Below are 12,607 nucleotides of genomic sequence, written 5' to 3' on the forward strand. Positions count from 1 at the left end.
TTTCTTTTATATATATATATATATATATATATATATATATATATATATATATATCGTTTTTTTTTTTCCCAAAGGAAGACTGTCAAATTAGATTTTTGAATCTTCGTAACTTCCATGATCATTGGGAAAAAATGATCAAATAGAATACATGTGTATTTTATGCCAGTGACCATTACACACTTTGGATGTTTAGAAATATCCATATTTAATTATTTACAAATGATCATAGTTGATCAGAAAATCGACAAATTTCAATATAAAAATACGCTGTCACATGTGCACGATACATATAGTATATATATATTATTCGTGCATATGTCCGTCAAATGAAATATGCAAAAAAAAAAAAACAATCTTTGCATAATGCAATAAGTGATGAATAAAAGTGACATTTGAAAAGAAGTATATACATACAACATACATTATACATCATACATCATACATACGTACTTACTTACATACATACATACATACATACATACATCTAAATACGTATATACGATACGGACCTGATGAACTTTTCTTCGAGTTTAATATCTTAATCCTTTGCATAAACATCTGCAGTAATGCAGTATGACAATAATGTATAATAAGAGAGAAAGAGACAATCGTTTCAAAAATCAAACAGATCGTGTTTGAACGATTGATATCAATCGTTACGATATGACACATTATTATAAATTAATATTTTTGTTTTCTTTTGCAATTTGTTCATTGTTCTAATTTGCAAATGACAAAATCATATTCTACTTATCGATAAGTATTATTCTTTCTGTCTGTTCTTTTTCTTTTTTCTCTCGAAGCTGTTCCTTTTAAATTACAATCGTCAAATTACGTCAACCTGCAGATTACCGAATCGAGTAAAAAAAAATAATCATGCGTATTCAAAAGAAATGCCTCATCATACTTAGAAATATAAAAACTAAACTAGTTGTAAAAATAAAAAAAAAAAAAGAAAAAATAAAAACATTCTTTTATGTGCATAATATCGCAACTAGTCAAACAAATAAGCATCTCTTCTAATACGCTTTAGACCGATTAGAGTGATGAGCCAATTGTTAAGTGATTTTAAAATCGTATTATCGAATATTCTTCGAAACATATATACGCAACAAATTCTTCTATGTATGTATATATCCAAGATTAATAAAAACAACAAAAAAAAAAACAATATCATCTTCTCCGTTACAATATTTCCTTTTTTCTTTTTTGCATTTTTCTTTCTTCCAATTCTGTGCGTTTTTCTTTTCCCTCTTGTCGCTATTTCGTTTCTTCATTTCTTTCAACGACTAATGCCTGCATATCACGGGAAATCGATCTTTGGACTTAAATAATTTAAATAATTCTATTCTTTCGGTATTTTCTAGTGTGTCACAATGTACAGCCTTTTTTTGCTTTTTTTTTTTTTTTGCATTTATACGCTAACATCTAACTAAGAGTATGTTATCCCTCAAAAATTTTCTATTACATCTCACCCTCCTCTCTTCCTTCTTCTCCTCTTCTTTCCTAGATACATAAAAGATTTACATAAGAACGTTGTGAAACGAAGGAAGAGAATACGCATATTCTCGATTAAAATACAAACAACATATTCCTTAATCAATTTCTCATATAAATCGTTGCAATCTAATCCTCCATCATATTGCATTGCGTGACTTTTTTTTTATCCTTAAAAAGAACGAAGAAAAAAAAAAGAAAAAAAGACACTCATAACTCAGTCTGTATGGATCTCAAACCGTAAAAAAAGATACGTTTTGCACGGATTGAATGAAAATTTACAATAATTGCATTTGCCTATGGGGGTGGTACCATATGTAGTTTAAGTGTAAACAACAAAACACGATGTATACCAAAAAGGTACAATACGTCGAAGGACCAATACTTTTTGTTTGTTTTTTTTTTCACGATAACTCAGTAACTTCAAATTAATATCAATCAATGATATTAAAAGAAGATGTTCGTTATTCGTTCCAATGATTCTTATTCCATAAGGAAGAGCTTCGTTATACAAATTTTCATTCCTATGAGAATAACCGAAAAGAGTATTAAACTAACAGCATATGTTGACATTTCTAATTTTTCTTATTTTTCTTTTGCTTACTTTTTCCTTACTCTTTTTTCTTTATGTCTCAACTAAAACAAAAAAAAGGGATCACTAATTAATTGTTTATAAAATTGGCGCAGTAAATTATACATTAACTATCTATACATTTTCAACATTGATCGATATATTCTACAAAAAGGAATGGTGTGATGTACATACATTATCAGCGATTAGACTTTCATTGATTGATTTCCCTTTATATCTTATAAACTTGCCTAATACTCAAATTTCTTAGAAATAACGAGATATAGAAAAAAACAAAAAGAAAAAATGATTTTATCCGCGATAACAGATATGAACGTTGTGTACATATATATATATATATATATATATATATATATATACGTATGATATAAGTATATGATCCTTTAAAACAAGTTAGTTTGACCTTCGACGCATCATTCTAAAATTTCATACTATGTATAAATTAATGATATTAGACGTAACCACAGACGTAATTCACGTTAAAGAATAAACGATGAAAAAAAAGACAAAAATATAATAAGCGTTAGACGTACAAATGTTATAATATAAGATAAACGATAAATGACGATAATTGTCGAATATCGTCTGCTTATATGCAGCATGCACGCGCAATACTGTATGGAGTGGTGTATCTGGCACCAGGAATGTATTATAATACATAAAAAAAAGCGTCAACACCATATGAGCTGGTTGTCGTCGTCAAACAGTGATGCAAGAAATTAATTGCTCACAAAGCTGACTGTACTGCAATTGGTCCCCGCTAATTCTCCGCATTTTAATTCCTTTAACTTCTCTCTCCTCAGATTCGCACACTCTAAGTTCAATTTGTACACCACCGGGATATTCCAAACTTAATCCACCACCTTCTACCTCTTCTCTCGAAAAGATAAAACCTTTTGGTGGAGCTCTCGCATCGATGATCTCTTTAACACGACCCAATATAGTTTCAGAATTTAATCTACTTGATTCATCCGATAGAGTGACCTCCACTTCGGTAGGTATTGCTGTATTTAGTGGCCTACCAATACCACGCGTTATACTAGGTCTCGAAGGATCACACGGTTCTGAAATGATAAAACTCGGTAGTGTGCTATAATGCGGTAATGCGTCCTCCAGCGAATCTGGCGATGGAGACGGAGACGGTGAACAATTGATTAACGTCACTTGCCCTCCAAGAACGTCTGTCACTGAAATTTGTGGCGGTACCTATAATAAATTTTAAACGCTGCTTTATAAAATGCATACCCAACTTTAGTAATGTTATTCAATTATTTCTAAACTACTTACTCTTGGTATTTCTACAGGATGCTCTTCTTGAATCATATCCAAAGCAGGACTATTGCTAGGCGAATAACTGACAGGTGTTGTAGCCGGTGATCTATGATGCCTTAAGGGACTTAAATCTAATGGCGTGGCTGGTGATTGAGCAGGAGTACCGTGTACTATACTACCTTGTACGGGTGCAGTTGTCAAACCGCTTAAACCTACGAAATATATAACATTTAATAAAGGTTTAACATCATTTCAAATGAATTTCAATAATCGATATTACATATAAAGTTATGTTATATAATAAAAAAACATATACCTTGCGTTATGGCTGCTACACCTCTTTCGTGCACAGGAGAACCTGGTATACTTGCAGGACTATGCGAAGGAGACGCTAGCCTCTGCAACTGTTGATATTCTTGTTGAAGTGCTTGTATTCCAGGACCTGGTGGACCTGATCCTTCCGATGCACGACGAACCGGTGAATATCTCTCCGTTGCAACATGACTACTTGGTTCTTTATAGGAATCTCTACTTCCTATCGAACAATACAAGCAAAAAATATATAAGAAATATTCTCCTTCATCACATCCTTTCCTTTTTATAATTACATTTAAAACATACAATTAAAAAATACAACACAATACCACATATGTATGCAATGTGAAAACAAAAACAAGCAAGTGATTTTGTTTTTTCTTTTTCTCATTGTTTATAAACAAATCCTATGTGTACATCGTTAAAATATACAGCCTATTTATAAATAATTTTACTATACATATCCATTGTTGTGACTGCAACTATAAGAAAGGTAGAGGGAAGGGAAAAAATACAGAAAAAAAAAATCATAAAAATCCAGAAAATAAAACATAAGTGCAAAAATTACCAGCACTAGCGTGATACAACGAAGTTTTCCTATGATGTGGAAGTGTCGGGCCTCTAAGATGACTTGGTAATAATCGTGACGGCAGGTAAGCTCTGTTCATCCTAGCTTCCACCTCCATTACCAGTTCCGGATTTATAACTACATGCATATTACCAACCAACGAGATGTGGCCGTGCAGTTGACACAACAAAAACAAACCATGCAAAATTAAAAATAAAATCAAATCAAATTGTCATCATAAATATTGAATGAAAAGATTATCAAAAGAAAAACAAAACTTAAAGAAAAGAAGAAGTCGACACACTATATAACGTATAACATAACATATAGAAAGCTATATAATAATAGCTCATAGATATTTCAAATATACACGTATATACATTACATGTACCTTGGACCAATCGTTTTTACATTATTATATACAATTATAATTGGCATATAAATCATTTATGTGTGTCACAATGAAAGCCTCTCGATGTATGAACAATTGTTCAATATGTCAGGCATTTGTCAGTATATATTATGTATATCCATTAGAAAGTATCCATAAAAATATACATGTATGCATGTGCTATTGTGCATTTTTATACACCGTGCTATAATGCGCAACACGGCGCAATACACAAAAATACAACTAATATTTAATTTGTTTACCAGGTCTTTGCATAACTGCGGTAAGTCCACTTCGTCGTCTTCTATCACTGGCACTATTTCCACTTGCACTACTGCTACCATTACCATCTGTGTTACCACTAACACCGCTAGTAACTGTTGACGATTGTGTGCACTGTACCAGTGAAGGACTACCAGGTTGTAACTATACAAAAATATGAATTAAATTTCACACATACACACAAGATAAAATAATTAAAAATGATTTTATATATATATATATTATAAATGAAATATTGTCTTACAGGCTGCAAATGTTCACGACTACCAGGTTGACTCCATCCACCATTCTCTCCTCCACTAGAACCACTACCATGTTGTTGATAAAAAACGTGTAGATTGGCTCCTCCATCTGAGGCTCTTCGTCCAAAACTTCCTGCTATATAAAGTAATAAAAATATAATTAGATAATATAATAAAGAAAACTACAATAATTGTATGCTTCCAATTTATCTAAAAGAAAATAGAAATCAACTCACTAGCACCCATGACAGGTGGTGGTTTTAATAAATGTTGATCCTTGATTTGGAAATTCTGAGGTGGTTGGTGTTGGACTAATGGAAGATTTAATGGTAAATTTGTATGTGGCAACACTTGTGGATCGTTATTGAATTGTAATATAGGAAGGGGTCGCAATGTAGGATATCCTGGAGTATAATTATAGGCATAAGGATATGACGTAGCAGGTTGATGCGTCGTATCACCAGGTCCTACTGTATGCCTTCTAGTTGCGTGATAAGGTGTGTCAGGTGATAATTGAAGACTGCTTCTCTCCTCACTTTCTGCTTCTGCTTCTCCAAACTATTAACAACAAATATATCATTCAAATATTTATATTAATACGCATAACACTTAGTTATACTTTATAAGTCAAGAAAATATCTGGATATATTGGAATTTCTACCATCTACTAAATATATTACCTTTTCTAATTGATGTGCACCATCGGGCATATAATCGCCTGGAATATTTTGTATAGTTGGTAAAGCAGACATCGTGGGTTCCAATCGGTCGACTAGTAAATTATATATAGCTGACACATGATCAAACGCATTTCCTTGAATTGCTTTTAACAATGTGTCAGCACTAAGCCCAGGTAATCTAAGCATATTTTCTATAACTAATTGATTTAATTGTGGTGGAATAGTTGTTGTTTCAGGACTGCACCTAAAACAGAACATGTATATACATAAAATGTGAACATTGTATAAATAGAAATATTTTGAAATATTAAAATCCCTATGTACCCCCCAGGTTCTGGTTCTGTTTGACCATCACCACCCATCCAAGAATGAATTAAAATTTGTGAAATACTCAAACGTCTTTCTGGTTCTACTACCAACATATGCCTAATTAATTTTTCACATTCTGTAACAAGAAAATATATTTTAGTAACATTATTCAAATGAAACAACAACAATTATAAATGAAACAAATTCTATTTAACAATAATAATGAAGATAATACCTGCAGACATAAAAAAGGGTATTCTGAATTTTCCTGAGATCACAACAGAGCGTAATAACTGCATTGTAGGACCATCAAATGGTAATGCACCACAAACTAATACATAAAGTACTACACCAAGACTCTATATAAATCATTTGTATTAATTAGATTTTCATATTATAAAAATGTTAAATCATTGCTTTGTTGGAATAAAAAACATACCCATACGTCAGCTCGTGGCCCATCATAATGTTTCCCTTCAAAAATTTCTGGAGCTGCATATGGGGGTGATCCACACCAAGTATTCAAAGGTACTCCTGGAGTGTATTCATTACTAAATCCAAAATCAGCAAGTTTTATATTATTGTCTGCATCAAGTAATAAATTCTCAGCCTTGAAAAGAAAATATAAATTATAGATTAGTGAAAAACACACGTAGAGATTTGTTTAAATGATTAAACGAATAAAATTCTTTAAGATTAATTACCTTAAGATCTCGATGAACTACTCTTTGTTGATGTAGATAATGTACAGCAAGAACAATTTGACGAAATATTCTCCTGGCTTCTGGTTCTGGCATTCTTCCATTTCTTACAAGATGATCAAATATTTCTCCCCCAGGTGCATATTCCGTTACTAGATATATCATCTTTTCAGTTTCCATAACTTGATATAATCTGATAATGTGGGGATGCCTCAATCTTTTCATTATGTGTACTTCACGAAATATTTTTGCCAAGTTCTCCTCGTTCAATTTTGTTTTATCTATTATTTTTATAGCCACCTATAACAAATCAATTAACTTTAGTAATATTTACAATAATAAATCAAAAATATAGATTTAAACAACAGCTGACAATGAAATAAAAAAGTTATTACTTAAATCAAGTAGACAGATTTTGGGGATACACGATACATCTTTATCTGGAAGCATGTGTTTTAACTGTACCTTGATGATCCTTAAGAGTGATTATCTATGTCCTATGTCCTATATACAAAACGTAATGCAAACCTATACAAAACGTCAAAATAACATGCATACATACAGATATTAATTAAGAGACGTTTTTCTACGTTGTCATTAAAAATTATGAGTCTACTCATTAACAAATGATTACAAGACAGATGGAAATAATTAATCAGAGATACATAAACCATTTCGTTGATGGATATAACATTCTGCATAGATGATGTAATACAATAAATCCTGCCAAGTTGAAAAAAAAACTTTTAAAAAAAGCTTTACAAAGATCTTAATATACTTAACTAGAATGTTCTATTATTTTTATCAATCTTACTATTGGTACAGAGATATTTATTATCTCTCGTTAATTAATATTTTAATTAAAAATGTTATTTATGTATTTTTTTCTTTTCTTTTTTTTTTTTTTTTTTTTGTAAAAGTGTTCAAACGATATTACATATTATCATTGTTATGAGTTTGAAAAATTAACAGGAAAAACATATCTCTCTCTCTCTCTCTCTCTCTCCCTCTCTTCTCTCTCTCTCTCTCTCTCTCTCTCTCTCTCTCTCTGTCGATGTAGTAGGGCTAGTTAATGGTAACAATCCAAAAAATACTTTCGTACTCTTAGAAATATTGTCGAACGAGACGACAACGTATTCTCGAGTATAGTAGAATTAATTATCGTTAATTCGACGAGAATTCATGCGTACAGTGTGTTATTCAAGCATATAACGATAAAATGATAGATTCCGTGCATCTAAGAAGACATTAGTTGACGTTTTTACCTTTGATTTAGTTACTACATGGGTTGCCATTTTAACAACGGCAAAATTTCCCTTGCCGATTGTTTTCTCCAATTCGTAATAACCAACGCGAATAAGTTTGTTGACAGAAAATTGCTGCGAAACCTCATTGTGCGACGTCGTCGCGGATGCCATTTTTTAATCACTTGTCTCGCTTAACTCGTTGCCAATCACTTACTGATTAGTACACCCATATTCCTAATAGAGGCGCTGCAATCATCAATTGTAGCACCATCTATCGATATTATATGATAAGAAACGAACGTACTAACCTACGCGGACTATTTATTATTTCTGTTTTCTTCCATTCATTTATTTTCAACTATGTATATAATAAATGTTTTACATTGAGAGGAAAAAAAGAAGATTTTAAACAAATTCAAATTGTTCGATCAAATAATTTATCATTATTTTGATATTTTTATATTTAACGATCGGTGTACGTGCATATGATATGAATTCTATGTAAGTAAATCAAATTTTCGCGCTCAAAAATTTAGCGCCCTCAATGATGCACTTTTAGCAGCCATATTGGTTTTAAGATTACATACTGAAAGCTATCCAAGGATTTAGAACTCGTAACCAATAATAAACAGGAGTAGTTTGTTTATGAAGTTATAGATTTAATGAAGTGCAATGGATTTCTATAGTGTTTCTACAAGATATTCATCTTTATAATTATTGTTTACTGCAACTTAAATCAAAATGGCTGGTGATAGAATTGTTCCTTGTCCAGAATTTCAATTTTCGGTAAATTAATATAAAAATCTTTTGTTTATTATACTTATTCTTATGGCTGGAAAATATTTTCTTTTTTATACTAATTGTACCAAATACTAATTGTAAAATCATTTCTGATAAACAATTTGGCTTGTAGACTACTGCTTGTTATATCTGCAATGGATATTATGGCCCATGTTTCGAAGAACCTGTTTGTGCAACATGTCACGCATTCTTATTTCCCAACGATATTGGATTATTTCAAGTTCCAATATTTAGCGAGGTAATTATTACAAAGCATTAAATATACATACACTTTTTATGTAAAAATATATACATGCCATAATTTAAGAATAAAATATTATTTTATAATTGGAAACTAATTATAGAAAACAGATGATGAAGATTCAGGCAACGACGAACCAACAGATCTTTATTATAATCATGAACGAAGAACTAGCCAGCAACAACAAAATTCTCCACAAAATGTGAATAATTCCAATGTGTCTAATAATCATAATGTACCCGTTAACAATATTAATAATTTTCCTAATGTGGAAGCATTTCGAGTTGATTATGGACAGAATTTGGAACACGTACAACAATATCAACATTGTCAGGATAATAATTGTAGACAGTACGAAGAAGTTGGAGAACCATCTAGCCCTTATAATTTGTCAGAAAGATTAGAAATGTTGACAAATCCTAAACATATCGAACATGAACCTATCAATGAGCCCGGTCTTGTAGAAAGTTTACCACCGGAAGTTCTATTAGCTGTATTTTCTCATCTCGACGATGTAAGTCTTTGGTCAGCTGCAAATGTTTGTCGCAGATGGTGTGGTTTATTATCGACACATTTGACACCACAACAGTGGCAACAAAATGTAAAAATGCGTTGGCCTTTATATAGACCTATTGGATGCGTTAACAATTGGTACAAAGTGTACGATCAACTTGCTTCTTCTGCACCATGTAGAACATGTTTAGCTCAAACTTCATTACGAACTAGAGCACCGAGAATGGAAGAATATTATTGGAGGCGAAATAGATTACTCAGCGAATTGAAAAGTTTAAGAATGGATCCTCCGGAAGGTATAGAAGCTACGCCGTTGGATCAAATGTGTTGTCACTGGCAGGCTACGATTACTGGACCAGTGGGTAGTCCCTATGAGGGAGGATTGTTTTATTTGTATTTACAAGTACCGTATAGGTATGTAAAAACAAATTTTTATTTGAAATCTTTTTTATTTCTTCAAAAGGAAAATAATTATACATTAATTGTAATTTTAGTTATCCAATGTGTCCACCAGTTGTAAGATTTCTCACAAAAATACTACATCCAAATGTCTCAAGACATGGAGATGTTGGAATAGATTCTATACATCATAATTGGTCTCTGGCTCTTACCATATCAAAGGTGCTTATAAGCGTGCAAAGTTTACTCACGGATCCATATTGTCAGGTAAATCTTACTACCTGAATATTCTTTTGTTTCTTTTTTTTTTATAACTATTTATAATAGTCTAACACTAAACGCATTATTTGTTTAGGTATGTATGGAGCCGGAATTAGGTGAAATGTATATGAACGACCGTGAAAAATTTGAAGAAGTAGCTAGGGCATGGACGTGGAGGTACGCGATGCACGACGTTATAACACCATCTTAATGTATAACCAAATAATAAAATATTATCTACATAATTTACATTATCATTGACAAAAAGGTACGTAACGAAACGTATTTATAAAAATAACTTATTCAATCGTTAAAACAAACAATTCAATGAATTATATTCAATTATCAGAAAGATGCATATAAATTCTAAACGCTATATAATTTATTTAATTATTATATGGAGTTTAGATACGGATAAAAGTAATGAGAGACAAAAATTTCCATACAGTCGAATATCGATCGATGACGTTTCATTTTAATTAATGATATATTTTAAATCATTCAACACATGATCTTTTTTTCCCTGTCTTAAATTTAACAAAATATTAACATATTGAGGAAAAAAATTGTCCAGGTCAACACATCATCGATCGAAACAGGCAAACGAAACCCTGATAAATCTTACTAGGACTTTTCCATTCAACTCCAGCAACCTGAAGCGAAATAATTTTGGGGGCACAACTTTACGACTGACAAAATAAAAGCACATAAAGAAGAGAGTCCGTGCAGCTGCTAGGTGGAAGAACCCTGGTTGGAGTTGAAAGCTGAAGAAGGATCAAAGTTGGCTACCCCTTTCTCCCACTTCTCCCCTGACCGATGTCTTTTCATTTTCCTAGTTATAAACCAGTATCCGACACACATTCGTAAGGTTGGTGGTGGCGTTTCCATGACGATCCGAATGCAACGGCATAATTAGTAGAGGATTTTTAGGGATTCTCTATCTTTCTCTATCTCTTTTTCGCTAGTTAAACTCGAGCATCTTCCTGTTTCGGTAAAGCGACGATAGTCTCGAGAAAGACAGGCTGAGAGAGGTCTAGCCCGAGTCAAGGTGGGTGGTCCGTACACGGAGCCTGCGGGCTCTCCCTCCCTTCTTACCTCGAATACCTTCATCTTCGTCGCACACACGGGGGTCCTCCTGCCGTTCTTGGCTACGTGTGTGGCCGACACCAGCATCCTTCTCTTTCTTGCTCCCTTTTCTTCTGCCTACCACCACCTATCTCATGCACATACATGCACGCTCAACTTACCTTCATCCTTTACCACGTGTATATTTGTGTATATTTGTGTGTATATGTGTTAAAGAGAGTCCTTTACTGAACGCACCAAGCAAAGCCAATACCTATCGTGTTTACGTAGGTCCTACGTTAGCGGAAAAGATTAACGAAAATAATGAACTAAAACATAATCGATTTTCTACAATACCATACGTCTTATCATTTCTATTTAGAATTTAGAAATATTTTGAGATTCTCCGTATCAACGTGTGACTTCATGATACAAATTTGAAAAGAAGTTAACTCAGTCATGGTATTTTCTTGAAAATTTCTAAATACTATGGATAGTTATTAGAAAAGATATTAACTTGGGAATCATGTTGTTCGACTTAGATCTGCATTGTCATCGCAGAAAATGATGATAACATAGTGAGTTTGTATTTAAAAAAGAAAAAGAAAGCTTAGAAAATAATGATAGTGAATTAGTAAGTTAAGTTCTTAAGGTAAAAATAAAAGTATACTCTCAAATCTTAGAAATCCCTTTTTGTGATCGTCTCGCTAATTACTTCCACGTTAACTTTTTACGTCTCGTAAATATCCTTTACTCTCGATATAATTATAGCGCGCCGAGTTGGCCGGGGGGCGAGGTTCGTGCAAAATATCCCTCTCGTAAATATCGGTCTTACTCTTAATTATAATCGCTAAAGAAAGGGGCTTCGTTCGTTAACGAGCCGAGTTTCTCTAGTAACGATATTATACTTTATCGTCAAGTTTATAAAACTTGTGTTGTACAATAGTTGAAAGAATACAGAGAATAACTCTTCTATAACACGATTGTTGATAGCTTCCTAGAAAATGTCATATGTTATATGAGAACCCACAATTCATTATTTTAAGATAATTTGATTTTGTAAATATGTAAAAGTATAAAAAGTATTGTACAAAGGTTTTCGCAATTTACAAATCGTGTTTGTAGAAGAATTATCTGTATAATCAAAAATCATTGGTGGTAGGGGGTAAGACTGCTACCGAGACACCTGTATTTCGGAGGAAATACACAGAGTAAATTCAATGATGCGTTC

The 12,607-nt window shown here is 32.4% G+C and overlaps 2 protein-coding genes across 4 annotated transcripts; one reads left to right on the plus strand and one right to left on the minus strand.

Annotated features, from left to right (window-relative positions):
• Positions 1-39: 39 nt before the first annotated feature.
• Positions 40-8,525, minus strand: LOC107071077 (serine/threonine-protein kinase SIK3). Of its 2 annotated transcripts, XM_015329767.2 has the most exons (13): positions 8,115-8,525; positions 6,853-7,149; positions 6,588-6,758; positions 6,384-6,507; positions 6,164-6,284; positions 5,840-6,083; positions 5,396-5,717; positions 5,162-5,295; positions 4,899-5,061; positions 4,245-4,382; positions 3,678-3,896; positions 3,377-3,573; positions 40-3,295 (listed from the first exon to the last, which is right to left on the minus strand). In XM_015329767.2, exons 1-13 carry the CDS (start codon positions 8,265-8,267, stop codon positions 2,789-2,791), a joined length of 2,790 nt encoding a protein of 929 aa, XP_015185253.1. In that variant the 5' UTR covers positions 8,268-8,525; the 3' UTR covers positions 40-2,788. The 2 variants fall into 2 exon arrangements, with proteins under 2 accessions (XP_015185253.1, XP_015185254.1); XM_015329768.2 differs by lacking the exon at positions 4,245-4,382.
• A 167-nt stretch (positions 8,526-8,692) lies between these two features.
• On the plus strand, positions 8,693-12,595 carry morgue (modifier of rpr and grim, ubiquitously expressed). 2 transcript variants are annotated; one of them, XM_015329774.2, is made up of 6 exons: positions 8,693-8,882; positions 9,010-9,135; positions 9,242-10,065; positions 10,146-10,317; positions 10,406-10,579; positions 10,886-12,595. In XM_015329774.2, exons 1-5 carry the CDS (start codon positions 8,838-8,840, stop codon positions 10,520-10,522), a joined length of 1,284 nt encoding a protein of 427 aa, XP_015185260.1. In that variant the 5' UTR covers positions 8,693-8,837; the 3' UTR covers positions 10,523-10,579; positions 10,886-12,595. The 2 variants fall into 2 exon arrangements, with proteins under 2 accessions (XP_015185260.1, XP_089030508.1); XM_089174382.1 differs by having other exon boundaries at positions 10,961-12,595.
• Positions 12,596-12,607: the final 12 nt, after the last annotated feature.

Source organism: Polistes dominula, unplaced genomic scaffold (assembly GCF_049000335.1).
Source record: "Polistes dominula isolate Pdom_NZ unplaced genomic scaffold, Pdom_raw_medaka contig_83, whole genome shotgun sequence".
Classification (NCBI taxonomy): Eukaryota; Metazoa; Arthropoda; class Insecta; order Hymenoptera; family Vespidae; genus Polistes; species Polistes dominula.